Here is a 23,794-nt window from a genome sequence, read left to right on the forward strand (position 1 = left end):
CAAGACAAATGAAATGATGATATGATGATGATGAGTTGATTGACCAGGAATGTGACTGTCGCAATGCAGTTGCAACTTCGGGAAGTTGAAATGGCCCATATCTGTCACAACCAGTACAAACTGGAGCAGGAACTTGCTTTTCAGAAGCTCGACACCAAGTTCCAACCCAACCAGCACCTCAACTTACCGGTACTGTCCGCAACATGCATGTACACTGTACAGGATCTGTGAGCAAAATCCATCATTGATTTTGATTAATAATTATTTGTTGGGATGTCGTGCTCAAGGAGGTAGGATGGGCCAGGCATCTGCCTGGGGGATGGCCAGATGGAGGCCACTGGAGTACCGGCGGAAAGTGATGGCAACTACCTAATCTGACCTGATGTCGTGCTATTGCCTTTAAAGATGGAAACTTGGCTCCTTGTGTTACCCCCCCATTTCCCACAGTGAGCTCTGCTGCTTTCTTTACAGAAGCACCTTTAAGATTATCATGTTGTCAAAGGGTCTTGACGAGTCGTATACAGTCTTGTACATGTATATATATATATATATATATATATATATATATATATATATATATATATATATATATATATATTTTTTTTTTTATGATAACGAGATTGTTGTGGATGTGAGTTCATGTTTTACGTCTCTCACGTCTTCAGATTTTGGTCATATTTCTGAAGGGGAGTAAAAAGAAGTCTCCTTTTTTTTCTCTCTCTGTAAGAGCAAGGCTCAAGGGAAAGTATCAGAACTGAAAATACCACTTGGATTCCACTGGCATCAGGATACTCACCAACTGCTTGCAAAAATGTGTGACTGGCTGGAAATGACATTGAAAGAACTATCGTCAGGTCAGGCCAGATTAGATCTGTGACTTGCTGCAGGTACCATGTAAACCTGAACTGACCTGTTTTTGGTCAGGGTGTTGGCAACTAATCCATCTGCCCCAGCAGATTTCCTGATGAGGGGTGTGTGTGGATATGGACACCCAGCAGGATTAAAAACAAAACCTGTGAATAGGCGGAGGAGCTCCTTGTGAGCCAACGATCATCCATATCTGGTGCCCAACTATGTCTGTGGACGTCCTCTTGCAGTTGGGTACCTCTTTCTCTGAGGATTGTGGTGGAATTTGCACTCTGGCCACCGAAAACACTTCATTCTGCAACACGCACGCACGCACGCACGCACACACAAATAAAGCAAATAAAACCGAAAACCCACTCCATGGGAGTGCCATCTGTGCTGCTGCCCTTTGCAGGGCAGCTCACCGGATAACGTGATTGGGGCAAAGCCTTCGGGACCCCCATTCTTTGATGATAAGAGGAAAGCAAGGGGGTAAACTTCCTGGGTCGGATTACGGTGGTATGCGTAGGGGTGGTGCTGAGGTGTCATCCACCAGATGGCGGTCTCCTCAGGTTAACCTGAGGCGGTCCTTTCGGGTGGGTGCCTGGAATGTCCTTACTCGAAGAGAGGATGACCACCTGTCTCTACTATCATCTGAGCTCCAACGTTTGAACATCAGTTTTGCAACACTCTCTGAGGTTCAGAGATTGGATTGTGGTGAGATCATAGTGGGTGGTTACAACTCCTACTGATCTGGTCATTCCAATGATACCATGCCAAAGAAGTTGCTGTAGCTGTGTCCAATACGTTGACTCCTATGATAATTGAGGTAACACTGGTCAATGAGCATATTATGAGACTGAGGATTTGTCACTCCTTGGGTGTCGTCTCCCTGGTCTCTGTACATGCTCTGGCTAAGGCGAGTGATCTCACCGTGAAGGACGCATTCTATGCCGCGCTTGAGTCTGTGGTTGATCAGTGCCTCAGACGAGATACTCTTCTGGTCTTGAGAGATTTCAATGCATCGACTGGCATTGATACAGATGATTGTGCGACATGTGTTGGTCCCCATGGGTCTGGAACTGTGAACCAGAATAGCACTAAGTTCCTTGACTTCGCAAAAAGTCATGGACTTAGGGTGGCTGGTTCATGGTTTCATCACCCACAGGCTCATCGCTGGACTTGGTATTGTTATGGTCTGTGACCTTGTTCCTCTTCTCTCCCCCCCCCCCACCATTGCCCCGAGTTAAACCCAACGGTTCCACCCATGAGCATAAAGCCTGTGATTTGGAGTTTCCATCTGCAGTATAGTTATTTGAAAGTTGTGTCTGGTCGAACCCTTCCTACTTTTGGGGCCTGCCTGGGGCCAATTGTTAGGGCCTGCCTGGAGCCTACTGTGAGATTTGTCATGCTTGAAAGATATTCCATGTGTTGGACCACCTTGTGATTTTATCCAGATCGGCAGAGAGTGAAGAAGCTGCTGATTGCCAATCTAAGGGATGACAGATGGTACGGCAGAGGGTGGAGTTATCAGCAAAGAGATAAAGAGGATTTTCCAGAGAGTCAGAGAGATCATTGATAAAAACCAGAAAAAGAACAGGGCCCAGAACACTGCCTTGAACTCCAGCTTGGATGGGAAGAGGAGATGAGAGAATTCCGCGAAGAGACAACATTGATTGCGACGGGAGGAATTCTACAAGCCATGAGTGAAGATTGCCTTGGATACTGTTGTGGATTTTTTATAACCCACCTTGTGATCGTTGAAGGATTCTACCTGGCCGATTGTGGAATCCTATTTGACTTCAGACAGAGTTTAACGTTTGTCCGATTTGGTTATAAAATCCTGCATAAAACCCATTAACACTGAAAACCGATGTCCACACAAGTCCTTCCTTGAGTAACAATTTATTTTCTAAATATACACCATACACTTTTCATCCTCATACAATGAACTTAAGAATCCCCATTGATTGCAATATTTTTTATCTTCTATTTCATTTATTCTTACTTAAGTTAACAGTTGGACCAACCTGATTCAATTCACTTCCACATTACATCAGAGAGTTCGATTCTAACTTGGCACTTGGTCAGTTCCAAGGAGTACAAGCCACTGAGATTCTAATACTTTCTCAGGTACTTGCACTGAAACAATTTTACATTTCAAAGCATTTTATACTTTCATGAGAGAGAGGTGGGGGCTATCAACCCAGACTGCAGACGTGTCCTTTAGACGAGAAGCCATTTCGTACATTTTGAGGCATAGGTTTGTTGTTATCAGCTCGGTCACTCTGCTCCAGACCAACACATTTATTATCATTTAGGGAAAAAGTCTCTTGGCCAGAAAGGACAGCCAATTCAACTTGTAGCATAAAAGTTACATTTCTAAAACTCCATTTGTTACAATTTAGAATACATTAATATAAATTTTTTCCCCACACTCCCCCGTTTTTTTTTTTTTTTTTAAAGGAAAATTTGAATAATTTTTCTTACACATGATTACCATGTCCTGTTCCTGAAGGAGAAAAGATTTCCATTACTCAAGTTCAATCAACAATGGCAGCGAGTGCTCATATCAGAAAATGAGTGAGTTTCCATTTAATTTATGGCCTGTTTATCAGCATGTGTCACACATTGAAAACATGCTACCCGAAGTCAGAAGATAAACAGGTCAGGGTGTGGATAGAGCAGCACCCAACGGGAAACACAATCGAAACACTCCTTGAGCTGAGGAGAAGGTAGATGTGGGCAAGTACAAGCTTGGGCCGGACACTGGGTTGAAGGAGCGCAGTGTGGAACTCCAGGCCTGTCGTACATTGAAGCAACCACAGCTAGTTCATGATGTATTTGCAGAGCAGCAATCAAAAGTGTGGCTGAGAACATTCCTTCAGGCAGGCACCACACAACGCCGACGTTAAGACTTTGCTCAACCTTCTCCTCAGTGGGTTTTTTTCTTTCTTTTCCCACATTGCTTCATCTTATCTCCTCAGGAAGGGGCATGATCATGTGTTGAATGCTCAATCACCAAAATCTGGGTTCTCCCATTGTCCAATCTTTCGGTTGAAGTTCTTGCCAAGCTTCACAAGACGAAATCGTACATTGCTTCAGACTGCTTTCAACACTCCGAAACAAACAAAGCATCAATTAAACACCAATCAATAAACGTCATGGGCACATGTATTTCAATAAGACTAACAAAGGTTCTTATAGAAGCATTTAAATTGCATTATATGTCATATCAATATTTTAATCCCTTTCCTTGTTATTTCCCAAAACAACATGCTGAAATATACAGAAATCCCAGTTGTACGTATACTCAAAACATCCATCTCATTTGCTATTTCCATGTAAAAGCAAACAGTCTTTATCAGGATTTAAATTTACAATCAATAATTCTTTTTACAAAAATATTCCATCATTTATCACAAAAATATGAAAGTAATCTATTTCTTCAAGAACCGAATCCAAATCGATTTTGCACAGTTACCATTTTAACATTCACATCTGCTAAACAATTTACAGTTTCATTCACAAATAGTTCCAGAGCAAGTGTCATTTTTTTTTCTCTCTAATCTTGATTTAATTCTCAGTAACTTTTCCTTATCCTGAATTACCAGATTGACAAGAGGTTTTTTTTAATGAGCTTAGTCTGAAAGTAACTAACAGTTACCGAGCTGCAGAGTGTCCTTGGCTGCAGAGCATAAAATATCTCAAATAATGTTTAACCAATCTCTCTTAAACAACACTGAATTCCATCGACATTTTAAATCTCTGACATTTTCCATCTATCCACTTCTCTCTCACCAAAACGGCAAACATGCTGCCATTTTTCCAACTCACATATACAAACCATCTATCACTTCCTCTGACCTTCTCAATTACGAATCCATTTTCCTTTATCAAAACAAATAAATCATTTTAAACAGTTGTACAAAAATTGTCAAATCACTTGTCAAATCTGTCATCAGGTGAATATCATTTAAATTGCAGCTCAAACACTCTGTCTACACATGTAGCTTGACCCTCCCAAAATTTTATCCCAGTCTTGGGGAAAGCATTTAAACTTCAGACTAATAAACATCCAAACTCTCTTAAACAACTTTTTGGTCAAAACAATAAAATATTTCCTTTTAAAATCCATAAATCAAAAATAAAATCTTCAGCAACTATCCAATTAAATCATGAATTTACCTTGACTGGATCGATCAAAGGGTTACACTCAGTTGGTTGTCATTGCCTTCCCAGCACAAGTTCAGGCAACCTCAACATTTACAGACGAATAAAACAATATGCCTATTTCAACGTAAATCCGAGGGCATCAACAATTATCTGTGAATCGCCCCACGTGCTAAACATCATTAAATCAATTTTAAATCATTCCAAATCACGTTTCTACATTTAAATCACATCTTTTAAGTACAATGGTTACAACTCAGATCAAATCTTTGAAACATTTCTGACATGTCCTCAGAGCTTGACCAGCACTTAAACCTGCCGGGTTGTGTAATTGCAAATCATCACAATGCCAGCGAGAGCTCATCTCCCAAGACTTCACGTTCCAAATATATCCCACATTTACAATTGTTATTTCACAATTTTTTCAAAATCCCTATGGTTTTTAAGTAAAACTAGCACTTTTCCCCAAATGGACTTCACTTTAAACAGATTCAATAGAGAGGGTCCACTACAAACACCAAGGAACAGGATGTTCTCTCCATATCCGGTGGTAAGAAAAAGAAAAACTCTGACAGGCAAAACCCACAGTTTAGCATTACTCTCTCATGGCTTCAACACACACACTAACGAGCATTGCATCGCAGACTCTCGTGTGATCACATGACTAATACCAATCACATTTCTATCTCATTTTTTAAAGTCATTGCCAATGGCATGCACACTTCGACACAATAGCCGCCATCCTCTTGAATCTGCATATGAATCGATTTTCACACTTACAGCTTTAGACAAACACAGACTCGGTGGAAAGACAAGGCAAACCCCCAACAGATCCAGTGGAGGGGGCGAGCTGCACTGTCGCAGCTTGCGACCTTCGCGTGGAAATACAAAGCCAAGAATGCATAACATGCCAACCCAAACAGACCCACAGCTTAATTCAGCACGAGTTCGTCCTCAGAGTGTCTTGCCGAGGTGGTTTTAATTATTTAATTTATTTTATGAATGTTCATCTCTTCACGTTTTATTTGTTGCAATATTATTATTTCTAACAAGACATTCATGTATCACATCGTCCAGAAATCTTAATTCTCCAGCGAGCTCACAATCGCTTCCAATTCCAATTGAATTGAATTCACACACACACAACTGCGACCTTTGCGCATTATCAGCACCAAACCACGAACATACAGGCTGTTTTATTTCGACTCTCTGCCTGATATTTCTTCCTTAGTTGTTAAAATATCATCAAAATCCCAACAGAACACGTTTCATTGCAGTGAATATTGGACTTGCACAAGTTTCATTTTTTACTCTCAGCAACACATGCATCTCAATGCAAATCACCAGCCACGCACCCAGCCGGTCAATTGTCTCCTGCATCCTACAAAATTTACAGTCGACTTTCCCACATTTGGGGAAATAGCAGGGGTCACCCTTCCCTCCTGAAAGTGCAATGGGTAGGCCTTGCCTGAGAATGCCGCCTTACCTAACTGATAGGGTATCTCTCCTATCAGGTAACTATCAATGCAAACATATATCTCACGTGTCCTATGCGCGGTCTGTGGCATGTCACTTCGTCATGCTCTTTTCATCTGACTCCTCTTAACAATGAACTTTTTCTTTGTTCGAAATGCGTTACCTGCTGAGAGCGCTCTCCCTTACCTTTGCTCAAACACATGTCGTTCCTCCAGGCACTGCCTCCTGCAGATTAAGCACCTCCGGTCACGAGCACCGCACCCACGTCAGTTCGAATCCGAGTCGCCAGGCGCCAACTGATGTGGATTTTTTTTTAACCCACCTTGTTGTGATCGTTGAAGGATTCTACCTGGCCGATTGTGGAATCCTATTTTACTTCAGACAGAGGTTAACGTTTGTCCAATTTGGTTACAAAATCCTACATAAAACCCATTAACACTGAAAACCAATGTCCACACAAGTCCTTCCTTGAGTAACAATTTATTTTCTAATTATCCACCATCCACTTTCCACCCTCATACAATGAACTTAAGAATCCCCTTTGATTGCAATATTTTTTATCTTCTATTTCATTTATTCTTACTTTAGTTAACAGTTAGACCAACCCGATTCAATTCACTTCCATATTACATCAGAGAGTTCTATTCTAACTTGGCACTTGATGAGTTCCAAGGAGCACAAGCCACTGATATTCTAATACTTTCTCAGGTACTTGCACTGAAACAATTTTACATTTCAAAGCATTTTATACTTTCATGAGAGAGTGGTGGGGGCTATCAACCCAGACTTCAGACGTGTGCTTGAGACGAGAATCCACTTCGTACATTTCGAGGCAAAGGTTCGTTGTTATCAGCTCGGTCACTCTGCTCCAGACCAACACATTTATTATCATTTAGGGAAAAAGTCTCTTGGCCAGAAAGGACAGTCAATTCAACTTGTAGCATAAAAGTTACATTTCTAAAACTCCATTTGTTACAATTTAGAATACATTAATATAAATTTTTCCCCCACATAGGAAGAGTGTTTGGTGAGCATTGCAAAATGCCAGACCACATCGAAAGCTTGCGATATGTCTTGGGAGAGGGCTCTGATTTCATGTCTGGCATTGAGGATCTCCATCCATTGTTGGGAAAGCAGAAGCAGCATGTCGAGGGTAGAGTGACCTGGTCTGAATTAAAATTGATCAGAAATCAAGCCATTGGAGAAGAGGAAAAATGTGATGTCGGTAGAGATGATGGATTCCATAACCTTGCTGATGATTGGGAGAAGGCTGATTAGTCTGTAGATGCAGGGATCTGTTTTTGCACCTTTTTTATGCAGGACAGTAATGTTTACTGATTTCCAAGCAGATGGCAAATGACCTTGAGCAAATGAGAGGGTGAATGGAACAAAGAGAGGGTGAGCAAGAGCAGTAGAAGCAGGCTTTGAGGACATGTTGGCTAATGCCGTCTGGACCGGTTGCAGAATCTGAGTCGGGTTTGACAGCAAGCTCTCCACTTTGTCAGGAGAAAAGGACACAGAGTCTAGGAAGAGCTGTGTGTGACTGGGTAAGGTGGGTTTAGAAAGTGATGTCTTTGGCACACAATATTTAAAAGCAATCACAGAGTTGAGGCATTCAGCCTGTTCACATGCAATATCAGCTGTGCAACCATTTGAGGTAAGGGAGGGGATGGAGGGGGAACACACCAGAAACAGACTTAACGAGATGCCACCAAGATTTGGAGGAGGGAGAGAGGTTTGAGAGTTCAGACTTGAGATTAGAAAGATGTTGTTTCCTGGCTCTCTCAGGGTAGCCACACACTTGTTCTGAGCTTTGTGGAAGGAACAGAGATTACCTTCAGTTCGATTTGCCTTCCATGAGGTGAAAGCAAGTTGTTTCAGGACAACTGCCTCACCACAAGCTTCACTGTACCATGGGCGGGAGGAATGGTAGTACAACTGAGGACGAGATGGGATAAATCTGTGCATGAGAGAGAGAAAATTTATTTGGAAGAATTCCCAGGATGAGTTGATATCAGATAAAGTAGAGATGGGAGACCAGTCTAGAAGTTTGATGGCTTCATGAAGACCCTGCCAGTCAGCCTGAGTGAAATGCCAAACTTGTCAGCACTCAGATGGTTCTCTAATAACAGCCAGAGAGATGTCTACTTTGACAAGCATATGATCAAATGAACCGACTGGAGCAGAAGAAGAACAGCAGACATTTTCTGGGAAATTAGTCAATATTAGATCCACAAGACGTGGAGTACCATTGGCTGAGATCTGGGTTGGGAAATTGACAGATTGAGTCAGTCCCAATGAGTCACAGAAGTATTTTGCTGAAGTACCATGGCAGGTGAGAGAGATACCCTCACCCAACCAACTAGCATGATGGCAATTAAAGTCACCACAAATGAGGAAGAGACAGTTTGGATGAGTGGATAGAAGGTGTTCCATGTTTTCGGAGAGCGAGATGTAAATGGAGTGTTCACTGTTTGGTGGGCGGTACAACACACATAGAAACATGAGGTAGGAGTGGAAGGGAAGCCATAGCCAGAGGTATTCCTGTGGGTGTGGAGGAGGGAGGGCAGTGCATGGAGAGTGAGGAATAGAGTTTTTCATGAAGAGAGCAACTCCGCTGCCAGGAAGAGGCTCAGGTCTGTCATACCGGAGGAGGGAGTAACCAGGGAGAGATACTTGGGAGTCAGAGATGTTTTGAGGGAGGAAAGTTTCTGTTTGGCAGATTGTCTGGTTTGTCAGTGGCAACCTGTAAGGAGAGAGCAGTCAGGTTAGAGCAAAGGCCCAGATGTTTGAGGTCCACACTGTTGAGGAAGAGGGAGGGGAGGAGGCTTTGGGTGCAGATGAGAGGAGGAGGAGGGTAGTGTGATGGAGGAGAGGTGGAGGTAGTGAGAGTTGTTGACAGATTGCAGAAGAGCTTGGGGAGAGGGTCGGATTGGGAGGAGGAGAAAGGGCTAGGTGGTGAAGGGGTGAGTAGCAGTGGGGAGTAATAAGAGATGGGGCAAAGGGAAGTGGGAGATTGGAGGAGGTGGAGGAATTAGCTGGAAGAGAGAGGTTGGGAGAAGGAGGCAGCTTTGTGGATGTGAAGGGAGGCAGCTTTGAGAAGGGGAGTGAGGGGTGATATTTGAAAGGGAGGGTTGAGGGTGAAGGGGAAGAATTGAGGGAGAAAGGTGTGGGGGGTGCTTTTGAGAAAGGTGAGGGGGAAGAGAGAGAAGTTTGCTTTGAAGTGGGAGGAGGCAGTTGATTTGTGAGGGAGGGGTGAGAGAGGAGACGATGAGAGCAGGCACAGCCATGGGGGAAGAGGGAGAGGGGTGGGGGAGGGGTGGGGAGAGGGGAAGGATGAGACTGGATAGAGGTATTGTGGAGATGTGAGCGGGTAGGGGTGGAACACAAATTGAGGAGGTGGGAAGAGGGGAAGGTGTGATGAGAATTGAAGGGGTGGCAGCTTTGAGAAGGGGAAGTGGGGAGGGAGATTTGAAGGGTTGGAGCACGAGGGGGGGAGATTTGTAGGGTCGGGGAGAGACTTGAAGGGGAGAGGCGAGGGGGAACATTTGGGGGAGAAGGGTGGGAGGGGAGAATTGAGGGAGAAGGGTGAGGGGAAGGTTGGTGTGGGGGGGGAGAGTGAAGTTTGCTTTGAAGAGGGAGGGGGTGGCTGAATTGAGATAGAGGGATGAGGGGAAAGCTTTGAGAGACAGGGGAGACGATGAGGCGCCGTCATGGAGTAGGAGGGAGAAGGCAGGGGTGGGGAGAGGGGGAGGATGAGACTGGGTGGTGGTGTCGTCAAGGTGGGAGCGGGTGGGAGTAGGAACAACATTTGAGGGGGTGGGAATAGGGGGAGATGTGATGAGGAAAGAGAGAGCGTGTTCCAGATATTGAGTAGTGTGCTGAATGAGAGTGTGAGATATTTGAAAACCATACAGTTTGGGATATCAGAGGGGGAACTGTAAGTAAGGCAGAGGACAGTGCAGAAATGCTAGGATGGGGGGCAAGATGGGAGAAGTAAGGAGTTGGTATAACAGGGAAGGAGTTAGGAGGAGTTAGATGAAAGAAAAGTCTAATTGAACGCGCGATTTTGAAGAAGAACCGGGTGAGGAAGGGAAGTTGAAACATTGTGAGAGACTGTTTTTTTTCTTTTTCTGAACATAAGGGAAGAGGGGGGAAGAGTAAAGGAAAAGTTTGAAGAAAAGGTGATGAATGTGTGTGGTGAAAACCTTCATGGTCACAGTGGGATTGGCAGGGCAGAGGGAAGAGAAAGAAGGAGTTGGTACAGGAAGTCACATGGTTACGTGGGATATAAGGTGAGAAGGGAAAAGGTTTTTGTTGTTGTTGGGTTTATTTTGGGTTTTTTTTAAAGATATGAAACAGATGGTATAGTTGGGAGGGATAGAAGGAGGGTGGAAGGAAAAAGTGGAGAAAATAAAAACTGATGATAATAAGGAGAAAATACAAATAAACGTGATCGTGGACAGAGACGGCAAGACGGGGAGGCCTCAGGGAAACCATATTTGACAAGAGTGATAAAAACTCACCAACTAGCACAAATTTTGAAACAAAACTGAACTCGGAACACACAGAAAACACGGAGGCAATGAAATAAACAGTTAAAACCCAACAAATAACGACTAGAAACGTATCTTTGAGAATTCGGCTGAGGCCCCGGAAAGAACTGACCGTCACTTCAAAAAACAGAACTGGAAGTCATGTGGCACCCCACAATTCAGTGAATCAGGATGCCCTCTGGAGGATTCTCGGTCTTCATGCGGTGCCTCCAAAACGGATCAATCTGGTATCTGAACTATACTTTGGTACTGAGAGTGCTGTGGAGAGTGTGGTACTGGGGTGTGGTGGTTCCATCTCTGTCTTATTTCCAGTTGTTACTGGAGTTTGTTCGGGGTGTGTACTGATTCCCACACTTTTCAGCACTTGTATGGACTGGATTCTGGAGAGGATGTCAGAGATATCAAGTTGTGGTGCATCGTTTAGGAATGTCAAGATCTCTGACCTTGATTTTGCAGATGATTCAGTCATCTTTGCAGAGATGCTGGTATCCTTATGGGGGCCCTCCAGGCACTGAATGAGGCGTTGGATCCACGAGGACTATGGGTTTCCTGGGTCAAAACTAAGATCCAGGCTTTTGATGACATCTTGTATGCTGCCATCTTGTCTGTACCTGTTTGTGGCGAGGATGTTGATTGAGTTTACAGACTCACTTACCTTGTCAATGATATTAATGCTTCGCATGTTGTGAGGCAGAGGTCAATAGATTTATCACGGGGTGTAGCGCAATCGTTACCTCTGCAGGAGAACGAAATTCCAAGTGTTTAAGTCCTTGGTGCTTCCTGTCTTGCTCTTCAGATGTGAGACTTGGACTCTGAGCAAGGATTTGAGACGGAGACGTAACTCCTTCGGCACTACGTCTCTTTGGAGATTCCTTGGCTATCACTGGTCAGACTTTGTGTCCAACGAGCATTTGCTGAGAGAGACTCGTATGAGATTTGTTACCTGTATTGTTCGTGAGCATCAGCTGTGGCTGTATGGACATGTGGCTTGTTTTCCTGACACTGATCCTGCTCACCAGATTCTCTCAGCGAGGGAGCCTCTTGGGTGGAGGAGGCTATGGGGACAACCACGTGTCTTGTACTTGCAGCAGCTTGATGAGCTTCTGAAGGAGACGGGGATGGGCCAGACATCTGCCTGGGGGATGATCAGGCATTGGCCCCTAGAGTACCGGCGGAAAGTAGCTGCAGCGACATGCTGCTCTGGCGCATGCACCCACACCTAACCTGGTGCCGGGTTTCATTTCATGGTTTGGGGAAAGACCTTTTTGAACCGAAAATATTTTTCATTCCTGATCATATTTATCCCAGCTAGCCTTCTCCACTTTTTTCAGAGCTCATACTCATAAGCTTTTCATTTTTTCTTGCATTGTAATCAGGACTGGCTGGCGGTGGAGAGCCCATACATTGGCCGTGCAAGCAACAAGCCAAATCTCCATGCCACAAAGGGCTATGAGAAAAGTGGCCATCTGCAAATCTTGGGTAGCCAAGAGGGTGAAAGGACACCTGATGGTAGCAGCACCAAGAGAGTTAATGGCTGGGAAGATGGACAGCAAGGTTGGTAGAAGAGATGTGTGTCCTTACTTTGGGCTGTTGTAATGCAGGACAAAACCTAAGGTTATCATGGAGCTTTTGTTGCATCATTATGGTTCGATTATTTTTGTTGCAATATTTGTTATTGTCAAGAATATCGACACTATAAAAGTGAATTTGTATACCTGTATATGTTTGTTTATATCTGCTTCAAAAACTAACAAACTGCTGAACCCAATCCAACCAAATTTTGCATGTTGTCTAGGGGTTACCGAAGTATGGTTTCTATCATGGTAGCATATCTGAGGGAGAGGGTTCTAGGTGGGGGGAAAGACCCTAATTCTCTCTCTGTAAATATATAGCTCCCTCGGTGGTAGCCGGTATTACAAATAAGCTTCTTCTGGTGTAAAGAAAGTTTAAACAACATTATGGTGAGGTTGAAATCGGAGTTAGAATAATTTGAAATTTTCAAAATGTTTCATTTCCCACATTTTAACTCTTTTTAGTGTTCTATGACTTTTTACTAATTTAACATGACTCTTTTAGAGAGTTCTCTTGGGTTCCCCTTGTTCTGTATGCCAAGACCTTCAAAATAGTTTGGGTAACACCTCCATGTCAAGCTCATTTTCTGCGAGGTGCTCAACCATGCGTCTGTCGCCTGCCAAGTGATTTTTGCCACTGGGCGTTCGGGGTTTCCCACAGTGAACCAAGCCGTTTTTGCCACACCCCCTGTTCGCACCGTGGAACCTCCACATACACCACAAGCACGCTGGCCCCTCGCACACCATTTTTTAACACGGGCCATCTTGCAACCTGTCATGCACCGAACATTCACACGAGCCAACTCACTGTCTCCAACACACTCATTGTTACAGCGCGAGACTTTCACATGCTCACCCGCTGTCCTTCCATGCACATGGGCCATCCCACGGAGGTCCCTCTGCCACTCCAGCCATCTCCATTCATGCTAGGTGCACTGTGCATATTACACACACTGTATCCCGCACCCTGGTTCCCAGGTAAAAAATTTAGTCTAATCCTGTTCGCAATTTTAATCCCTTTAATAGTTCCTTTTTTAGCCGTGCCTGCCCCATTAACTTATCTGTCATGGAGCACGGGGCCAGTGTGGATTCCAGATTCCTCATTTTAATTTTCCAACGCTCGAGACAAGAACACATCCATTATTTGAATTTGTTGCTCGCAGAGGGCTCACTACTTCCATCAGTCACACTAACCGCTACCCCCGATCGAGTCAGTGCTCTTGCACTCACTCATGCATTCCATACCATTTACTCCTGGTACGCACTCCATCAGACTCGCTCTCTGCACACTCAGCATATGCTCCATGCCTCTCATCTCTCCAAGAAACCCCGGGTCCTTTATTCTCCCCCCCCACCCCCCCAAGCTCAACACACATCCATTCACACCATGCACCCATGTCGGCTCACACCGTTTTACCTTGACCGGACTCACCTCATCATGGTTCGCCTTAAGGTCTCATATCCTCTCCACCTGTACCTGTGATGCATTATCTAGATCATTAAGTCTTGTTTCAACACATTCTATTAATTCTGCCTTAATTTGTCTGCCCCTTCCCCTTCTCTACTCGTTCTTCCTTCACTTTATCAATCTGGTCTCTTATCTTTATGATCTCCCGCTTGGCTCCCTTAAGTTTCTCTTCCAGAATTACTTCTGTGTCTTTCATACTCTCTTTCATTTTCCGTTCCCTCGTCACTATATGTTCTTCTATCTGTCGTTCCTTTGTCTTCATTTTTTCGTTCATCTCCCGTTCTTTTGTCTATCTTGTCCCATCTCTTTTCTGGGTTACCTTATCGTATCTCACCTTACATTCCTCATTGACTGCTATCAGGTCAAGTGTCGGAGCATGCGCCGGAGCAGTGTGTCGCTGCGTGCACTTTCTGCTGGTACTCCAGAGGCCTCCGTCTGGCCATCCCCAGGCAGATGCTTAGCCCATACCCATCTCCTTGGGATGCCAATCAACCTGCTGCAACCACGAGGCACGTGGTCGGCCCATTGACTTCCTCCACTCACGAAACTCCCTCTCTGAGAGAATCTGGTGAGCAGGATCAGCGTCAGGAAAACGAGCCACATGTCCATACAGCTGCAGGTGATGCTCATAGACTATGCAGGTAACAAATCTCATTTGAGTCTCTCAGCAACCGCTCGTTGGACATAAAGTCCGACCAGCGATAGCCAAGGATTCTCTGAAGAGACCTGGTACCAAAGGAATTAAGTCTCCATCTCAGATCCCTGGTCAGAATCTTTCTCACTTCTGTTGAGCAAGACTGGAAGCACCAATGACCTGAAGACTCAGACTCTCATCCTCATGCACAGGTACCGATCCAGTGAATATCACTCCCCTTGATCCAGTGAATCCATGATTCCCCAGGCCCAACCAAGACGTCTGTTGACCTCTGGCTCACAGCCAGCAGAGACATGAATATCATTGTCAAGGTAAGTGAATCTCTCCGTGACCTCAACACCCTCACCACAAACTGGTACAGACAAGACAGTAGCATCTAAGGTGTCATTGAAAGCCTGGCTCTTAGTTTTGACTCAGGAAACCCATAATCCCAGTGGCTCTGACCCCTCATTCAGCACCTTGAGAGCCCCCAAAAGGATATCCAGAGTCTCCGCAAAGATGACTGCATCATCTGTGAAATCAAGGTCAAAGATCTTGACATTCCCAAGCAATGAACCGTAGCCTGATCTCTCCGACATCCTCCCCAGAATCCAGGCCATACAAGTGTGGGGGCCAGTACACACCCCTGATGAACTCCAGTAACAACTATAAATGTTGGAGACAAGAAGAGTATCACCACATCTCACAGCACTCTCAATACCAGAGTCCAGAGTATAGTTTGGACATAAGATTGATCAGTTTTGGTGGCACCCCACGAAGACCAAGAATCCATCAGAGGGTATCTTGATTCACTGAATCGAACACTTTGCAGAGATCAACATGGGCTGCAAGTAGTCCCTGCCAAAAATCTCATCTGCGTTCGGTGAGGACCCAAAGAGCAAGGATACGGTCAATCGTTAACCTCTTTGGTGTAAAGCCTGACTTGTCTGGACACTGGTGCTCAAGAAGATGGTGACGAACCCTATCAAGACTTATCCAACAAAGACCTTGCCTGGCACTGAGAGCATTGTCACCCCTCAGTAGTTATTGCAGTCCTGGCGATCACCATTCCCTTTCCAGAGAGGGACAACAAGGCCCCTCTTCCAGTCAGTTGGATGATGCCTGTTTTCCAGGCAAAGCACAGAACTGCATGCAATGACACGAGTGCAGCATTTCCACCAGCCTTGAGAAGTTCAGCATGGATGCCACATATCTCGGGAGCTTTACCTCGTTTGAACCGGTTCACTGCAGCCTGTGTTTCCACAAAGAAAGTGGATCACAATTGATTTGAGGGTCAGCAATGGGGAAAGTAACCCCCTGACATCGAATCAACAGCTGTTGGATCAGCCTTGTACAGCGACTCAAAGTAACCCACCCAGTGGGCCTTCACTTCGGAGTCCTCTGTCAAGAGCCCACCACCCTCCTCTCTAATTGCAGTACACCGAGGGACGGGCTGGAGGTGTGCAAAGCACGAATTCCCCTGTAAGCGGAATGAGAATCACAACCACAGGTGATGCTCTACCCCCTCACAGATTCCTCGCATATTGGCCTCCTTTTGCTCCCTCAGCACACGTACAGTTTTGTGCCTCAACTCCCTGAACAGCTCAGCTCTGCCATCTCGCCTGGCCCTGCAACTTTGATCAATGGTATCCAGCGTCCCTTGAGAGATAAAATTCTCCTTCGCCCTTCGGTGAGTTCCAAGACATCCACTGGCAACATCAGGGATGGTGGTTTTGAAGGCACTCCACAACTCTTCAGGATTTCCCAGACCACCCACATCCCCACTCAGCCTGCTCGCAATCTCTTCAGCTCTCCTCTCATCCTTGAGCTTGCCAACATCTAGCCGAGGCTGGGATGGTACCATTCTCCCCGATTTAAGCTGCAACTTGCCTGTGGTTGGTACTGAGGAACTGTACATTCCGGTAGATCCTGCAGGTATGGATCATCCTCCAGCAACCATCAACGAACACATGGTCAATCTCCTTTGCCACACCACCAGCATTGGAATACCAAGTCCAGCGATGAGCCTGTGGGTGCTAAAACCATGAACAGCCCCCTTAAGTCCATGACTTCTTGCAAAGTCAAGGAACTTAGTGCTATTCTGGTTCACAGTTCCAGACCCATGGGGACCAACACACATCTCATAACCATCCTTATCAGTTCCAGTCGATGCATTGAAATTCCCTAAGACAAGAAGAGCATCTCACCTGGGGCACTGATCAACCACAGACTCGTGCACGGCATAGAATGTGTCCTTCACGGTGGGATCACTCGTCTCAGTCGGAGCATGTACAGAGACCAGGTAAACAACACCCAGTGTGTGATGAATCATTAATCTCATAATACGCTCGTTGACTGGTGTTACCTCAATTAGCATTGGAGTTATCTTCTTTGACACAGCTCCAGCAACTCCTTGGGCATAGTATCCATCAGAGTGATCACACCAATAGTAGGTGTAACCACCCGCCATGATCTCGCCACTATCCAATCTCCGAACCTCACAGAGTGCTGCAACACCGATGGCCAAACGCTTGAGCTCAGATGATAACAGAGACAGTGATCATCCTCTCTTCATTATAGGACATTCCAGGCACCCACCTTAAAGGACTGTCTCATGTTAACCCACACAGACCGCCATCTGGTGGACAACACCTCAGCACCACTCCGCCACACACCACCACAATCTGACCCAGGAAGTTCATCCCGTGCTTTTCCTCCTATCATCAAGGAATGAGGGTCCCGAAGACTTTTCCCCAATCCCATCATCTGGTGAGCTACCCTGCGAAGCGCAGCTGCACAGGAGGTACTCCACGGAGTGGGTTTTCAGTTTTCTTTGCATTTGTCGGTTTTGCACAAGTTAGTGTTTTACGGTGACCAGAGTGCAAATCCTGCCACCAACCTCCTTTAAAAAGTAACCCAACTGCAGGAGGATGTCTGCAGACACAGTTGGGCACTATATGTGGATGGCCTTTTGGCTCACAAGGAGCTCCAACCGCCCTTTCACAGGTTTTGCTTTTCATCCTGCTGGGTGACCATATAATATCCATACACCCTCCTCACCAGGAAACCTGGTGGGGGAGATGGCTTAGTCGCCGACAACCCGACCATGAAACAGTTTATTACAGGTTTACATGGTACCTGTAGCAAATCATAATTACAGATTAATCATAATCATAATCGCCAAATCACAGATCTAAACTGGCCTGACCTGACAATTACTGACCTGACTGCTATCAGTTCTCCCTTTGTTTCTTTCTGGGCCTTTTAAATTCTTTTATCACCTCTGTATTAAGTCCGATTTGTATTTTTAATTGTTCCTGCCCTTCCTCAAGTCCTTTAATCTCCATCTGTATTTTATTTATTTTATCTGTCATTCTGACCCGACCCACCTTCATCTCTTCCCGGACACCGTTCACACACTCCCTTACTCCATTCACCTTGTCCCATACAGCTTGAATTCCAATGCCACATCATCACCCATTGCCTTCATGTTTGCCTTTGATTCTGCCTGTCCCACATGTATTTTGCTGCCCATCGCTTCTATGTCACACCTTAAGCCATCACCCATTTTACTTCGACTCCACCTATCTCTCGTGCATGTCATGCGTTAAGCCCTCTTCCATTGCTTCCATCCTGCTCATCATTTGATCAAACATCCTTGCTGACAGGTCCAGTTTCAATGGCACTGGTGAGACTGATCTGCTACTCTGGGGTGTGGGCTCCAGAGGAAGCGCCATATTTTCCAGGGGACACATTTGGGGTGGGGGTCCCGAGCATTACTCGTGTCTCTGCCGCACCCCCTATGGAATATTCCCGCATAGAATCACTTCCGTCAATATTACTCTCCTGGACCATGCGCTCCTCCTCCATCTCAACTCAACCCACCTAGATAATCTGCTCATCTTGTTCTGACATAGCTGCACAATTACTTTTTCTGTAAAATCTTCATCATAATTACACTATATCACAATTTCACATTTGTACAATTCTGACTCCCGATGTTACGGAATCAGGGGGTTTGAAAAATCCCACTTCTGACACCAAATGTTACAGCCCGGAGTTCAAAGTTTGCCATTAGGGAAAGCCCTTGGGTTCCTTCTGAATGCCCGGTCCTAAGGCCACCAGCAGCGGATTACTCCGTGGTCCGGCAGGTTGCTAAGCCACCACAAATGTCAATTAACCTCATCAACTATAACAGGGTTATCCATCGGACTCTGTTTACATGAGGAGGTGACTAAATTAACCGAGTTTCATGCCCCCAGCAGACACACGGGTTACTGCCGAGCGATACAGTGAGTGTATGCTGGCTCACGAGAACAAATCAGGTGAGGTACCGACTTCCCGTCTAACTATGCTTGTACATTGTGTCGGACCAATGAAGGAAAGGACAACCGAGACAGATTTGAAATAACAACCAACAATTATTTATTTACATGCACACAAGCAAGCAATGATTTTAGAGTCGGTATTTACAGGCAAGAGGCAAAAGGCACAAAAAGGCATATTTAACCCAACCACATATTCTTGTGCAATCTTAGTTACACAAAAAACACATGGCCATCATTCAATCCAGGGAGAAGAAGAAGAAGACAAGAAGAACTGAGAAGAAAAGAAAAGTATGGAGTGTGCGAGGTCGATTCCTTCTTTCACCTTACACAGCCCAATGGGGCTGTGCCAGTTCAAATATACCTGGGGAGGGTGGAAAGGATGGGAAAGATGAGCGGTGGAGTGGTGATGGGATGTGTAGTTGCATTTCTGAGGCATCCAGAACAAGTAGGCAAGTCCTCTCCGGCACGCAAGATATGTGAACTGCAAACAGCTCCATTTCTGCTGTGCCGATGAGACCAGCAGCTCCCCATGAGCCAGGTCACATTCTGGCTTTCTTCCTGCCCTCCTCCACACTACGAACTCTTTTTCTCTTCTCACTGCTCTGCAACTTCCTCTTCCTCCTCGCCGGACAGGTTTTCAGGACATAGCCAATCCCTGAGCTCCTTTCTCTACACAGAACATAGCTTTCACCTGTCTCTCATGAGAGCCTCCCTCTCATTGGTGCACATCCAATATGAGCGTGTCCACGATGCAGCTTATGGAAAATGCCGCTGTTTCTGAGGGAGCTTTCAACGCAGCCCCCACCCCTCCTTTTACGTGCCCAAGGCAGCGATGAGGGCCCCCACTCCCTCCCTTACACGTAATGATTCAGACAAAGTGCGTACTGTTTCATGCATGCGAGATGTGCTGCACTATATTACATATGGAAAAAGCGCTGTACCTCCTGTTATGGACATGCTTGTGAGAAGCGCTGTGTTTCACCACAAATGCATCAAGCATCGTGCTTTGTGCCACGAATGTGTGAAATGCCATAAGAAAGAAAGTCCAATGCGGTGAAGGTAATCTGATCAGCCCGAAGGATTAATAATCACAGATAGACTGAATGGAGGGAATAGCCAATCAGCTCTCACCTAATCAACTATGCCCTGCTCGCTTGGATTATATAAATATATTCACACCTCCCATGCTCCTCCAGCCGAAACTGCTGTGTGAAGCAACCAAGAAGGCCTACACAAGGTAAGTGCTATGCTGTATCAAACCCTTCCCAGAGTTCTTCCACAGCTATAAAGACATTCACAAATGGTACACACATGAGAATCCCAATGCTACACACCCCCTCAGATTCCAGACCGGTTTCATCAGACCTCCATTCACAGGTGAGAGATGTGGGTGGGTTTTTCTTTATTATTTATATATTGACTGCTTTTGACGTTTGCACGTGGTACCTGCTTGCGAGCCTCATTTGTATACATTGCTGTCTCTGATGTCGCTGATGATTCACCAATAAGCGATGAAACTGGTCTGGCAGCTGAGGGGGTGTGTAGCATTGGGATTCTCATATGTGTACTATGTGTGAACATCTTTATCACTGTGGAGGAAATCTGGGAAGGGTTTGATAGAGCAAAGCACTTACCTTGCGTAGGCCTTCTTGGTTGCTTTATGCAGCAGTTTTGACTGGAGTAGCATGGGAGATGTTAATATATATATATATATATATATATATATATATATATATATATATATATATATATATATATATATATATATATATCCTGGTGTTGGCGTAGTGGTTAGGGTAGCGGCTTGGGATCCAAAAGGTCCTGAGTTGAAGCCCCGTTGGCCGCTTGAATTAATACACACCAGGAGGTTAACTCAGCCTGTCATCCTTCCGAGGTCGGTGAAATGAGTACCAGTGTACTGGGACCGGTGTATGCCCCGGTTAGAATAGGTGTACCATATCCCTGTGTCGTAAAAGGCGACCAGGGTTGCGTCAGGCAGGGCATCCGGCGTAAAACCTGTGCCAAATCACTATGCGGATCATACGGATGATCCACTGTGGCGACCCCTAACGGGAGCAGCTGAAAGAAGATTATATATATATATATATATATATATATATATATATATATATATATATATATATATATATATATATATATATATATATTCTTGTATATCCCTGACTCCATCCCTCTACCTTGCTGTCTCCAGCAGAACGACAGATGCCAATGTTGCAGGAATGCCTTTCAAAAGTGGAACAGAGGGAAGTGCAGGCAGAAAGGGTCCTGGAACGAACAGATGAAGAGCAGGAAGAGAGAGCTGTAAGAGAACATTTTATGTCTGACTTGCCTTGTGTATCTTGTCCCAAACACATTATCGGAGTGGTTTATAATTGATAGTAAACCTTATTGTACACTGATGACATTTTCCTTTCTCAGGTTGTGGCAGTAATATTCTCAGGCATTCCCCAAATGTTGTAACATTATTCCAATCACTTTTACTTTTTTTATCAAAGGCTGAAGCTGCATGTACTTCCATTTTCTTCCATTTTAATATTATTGCAACAAAATGAATTTCTTGTGTAGTACCACATAGAAGACCGCATCACGTGGCTTAGGCTGCTCGGCCTAATTAGATCCAGACACGTGATGCCTATCCTACCCAGCCCTGCTCACCAAGCAATTGGATATCGCTGTTAAGTGCTCTCCCTTTGACTGGTTGTGTGACTTATTTATACACAATCAGTATTATTCCTGATGGCATTTCATTAGAACTTGATAACCCCAAAGGCATTTTTTCATGGCCTATTCTGTTTTTAGTCAACAGCCAAAAGCAGTAGCACATCCCATTAATGAGCAGAGTCAGGCCTGCTGACCTGAAGAAAATCATGAAGACACTGAAACATCTACTTGGAATATTTAATGTCCATCAATGCTATGAAGTCCCATCTGATCACTGTGTCCCTCCCGAACATCAGGTTCCAGAGTTGCAAGAATGCCTTTGTATCTGGCAACCCTCATTCCTTCCTCCAAACGATTTCTGCACTTAAACTTTGTGAAGTGCATTTTGCTACTACATCAAATAAAAGACCAAATGCAGCATTGGAGCCATCAGGAAGAAGCCAAAAATGTAATGATGGAGTCATGACGAGGAACCTGGATAGGATTCGGGTTTTCGCTGCTGCTCCTCTATAGTCTCAGTGCTGAGAGGATTTTATTTGACTTTTATTTACCAAAAGGTGTGAGGGTTGTTTCTCGGGTAGAAATATCTGTAGAATTCAGAAATTCATTCAGCCTGGTGTTGGCTTTGTGGTTAGGGTGGCTGGCTTTGGATCCTATGTTCGAGTTTGAGCCCCTTTGGATGCTCAATTAACAACAGGTGGGGTTGAATCAGCCTGTCATCCTTTCCAGGTCAGCAAAATGAGCACCAGTGTACTAGTAAAGGGGCACAGCATCAGCGGCATAGTCGTGCCCCAACAAAATGATGGCTACCCAGCAGCCAAGCTACCACACGCAAGAAGAAGAAATAAATTTCTGACGAAACTCTCTGCAGACGTTTTTCCACAATTTGCTCTGGAAGTGGAGTACCCCTACAAGTGCAATATTGCCATTTTACATCGCATCGTATTTCAACTGATTTTCTAGCTTTGTACAGTTTTGTCTTTATAATCTGTAAAACTGGACTGATACATACAAATGAGGTATCATCTCGTGGGTCATTTTCTTTACTGGACTGCCTGCTATTCACAATATTATAGGATCGATGAGGTTATTTGGGACTATACCACAATTTTGTTGGTGACGCTCTTGAAAAATGTGTATTATCTACTTTTCTATTTGTGTAGAATGTTATAGTCAACATAAATGGTGTTTATGGTACACAGTAGAATGTGGATAATAAGCGTATGCGCCTTAATTTAGATTTATTAGAGCACATATGCGCTTATGTTGAAAAAAGCCACGACAAGTGCTTATCATGGTAAATGTTCTTCAGATTGGCTGCATTGATGTGACTTTTTACATCATGGCAATTTTAATTGTCCGTACCTCGGAAACAAATTCTAAATACACTTTCTTTCATTCCTCGAACACGAATTTAAACTTCGCAACAAGTTCGTTTTCCACATCCGGGTTAAAGGCCCGTCTTCCACTCCCCATCTTCTTCAAAGCTTTCACACTCGGAACAATGATTTACTCATTCTTCAACATTCGCATCAAAGTCCTCGTGTTAAGTCCGTATTTATGACACGTCTGTTACTGCTTCTTGCAAGAGTTGTAAAACGTGATAATCTCAATCTTCTTTTCAAGGTGTACGATCGACGCTTCACTGGCGTGTCCATTTTGCTCGTGATGGAAACGTTGTTATATTTACTACCCTTGTCATAAACACCCCTTTACTTACTAACCTTGTCAAAAACACTCCTTTACTACCATTGTCATAAACACCCCTTTACTTACTAACCTTGTCAAAAACACCCTTTTACTGACTAACCTTGTCAAAAACACTCCTTTAATACCCTTGTCATAAACACCCCTTTACTTACTCACCTTGTCATAAACACCCCTTTACTTACTAACCTTGTCAAAAACACCCCTTTACTTACTAACCTTGTCATAAACACCCCTTTACTTACTAACCTTGTAAAAAACACCCCTTTACTTACTAACCTTGTCAAAAACACTCCTTTACTAACCTTGTCATAAACACCCCTTTACTTACTCACCTTGTCATAAACACCCCT

At 44.6% G+C, this 23,794-nt stretch overlaps 1 protein-coding gene across 10 annotated transcripts in view; it reads left to right on the top strand.

Moving 5' to 3' along the window:
- Positions 1-23,794, top strand: part of LOC147012547 (uncharacterized) — a 68,304-nt gene that overhangs the window by 24,273 nt on the left and 20,237 nt on the right. For 7 of the 10 annotated variants that reach the window (XR_015051396.1, XM_085855659.1, XM_085855660.1 and 4 more), the window contains 3 exons: positions 70-189; positions 12,428-12,605; positions 21,265-21,374. Coding sequence is in view for 9 of the 10 variants with exons in the window: in XM_085855659.1 (XP_085711785.1) it covers positions 70-189; positions 12,428-12,605; positions 21,265-21,374 (408 nt within the window). In the remaining variant the exon portion in view is untranslated. The remainder of the gene's footprint in view (positions 1-69; positions 190-12,427; positions 12,606-21,264; positions 21,375-23,794) is intronic. The other 3 variants (XM_085855655.1, XM_085855657.1, XM_085855661.1) reach the window with 2 other exon arrangements.

The sequence above is a fragment of the Eptatretus burgeri genome, chromosome 14 (genome assembly GCF_056783735.1).
Source record: "Eptatretus burgeri isolate ZD-2024b chromosome 14, Ebu_testis_v1, whole genome shotgun sequence".
NCBI classification, from domain to species: domain Eukaryota; kingdom Metazoa; phylum Chordata; class Myxini; order Myxiniformes; family Myxinidae; genus Eptatretus; species Eptatretus burgeri.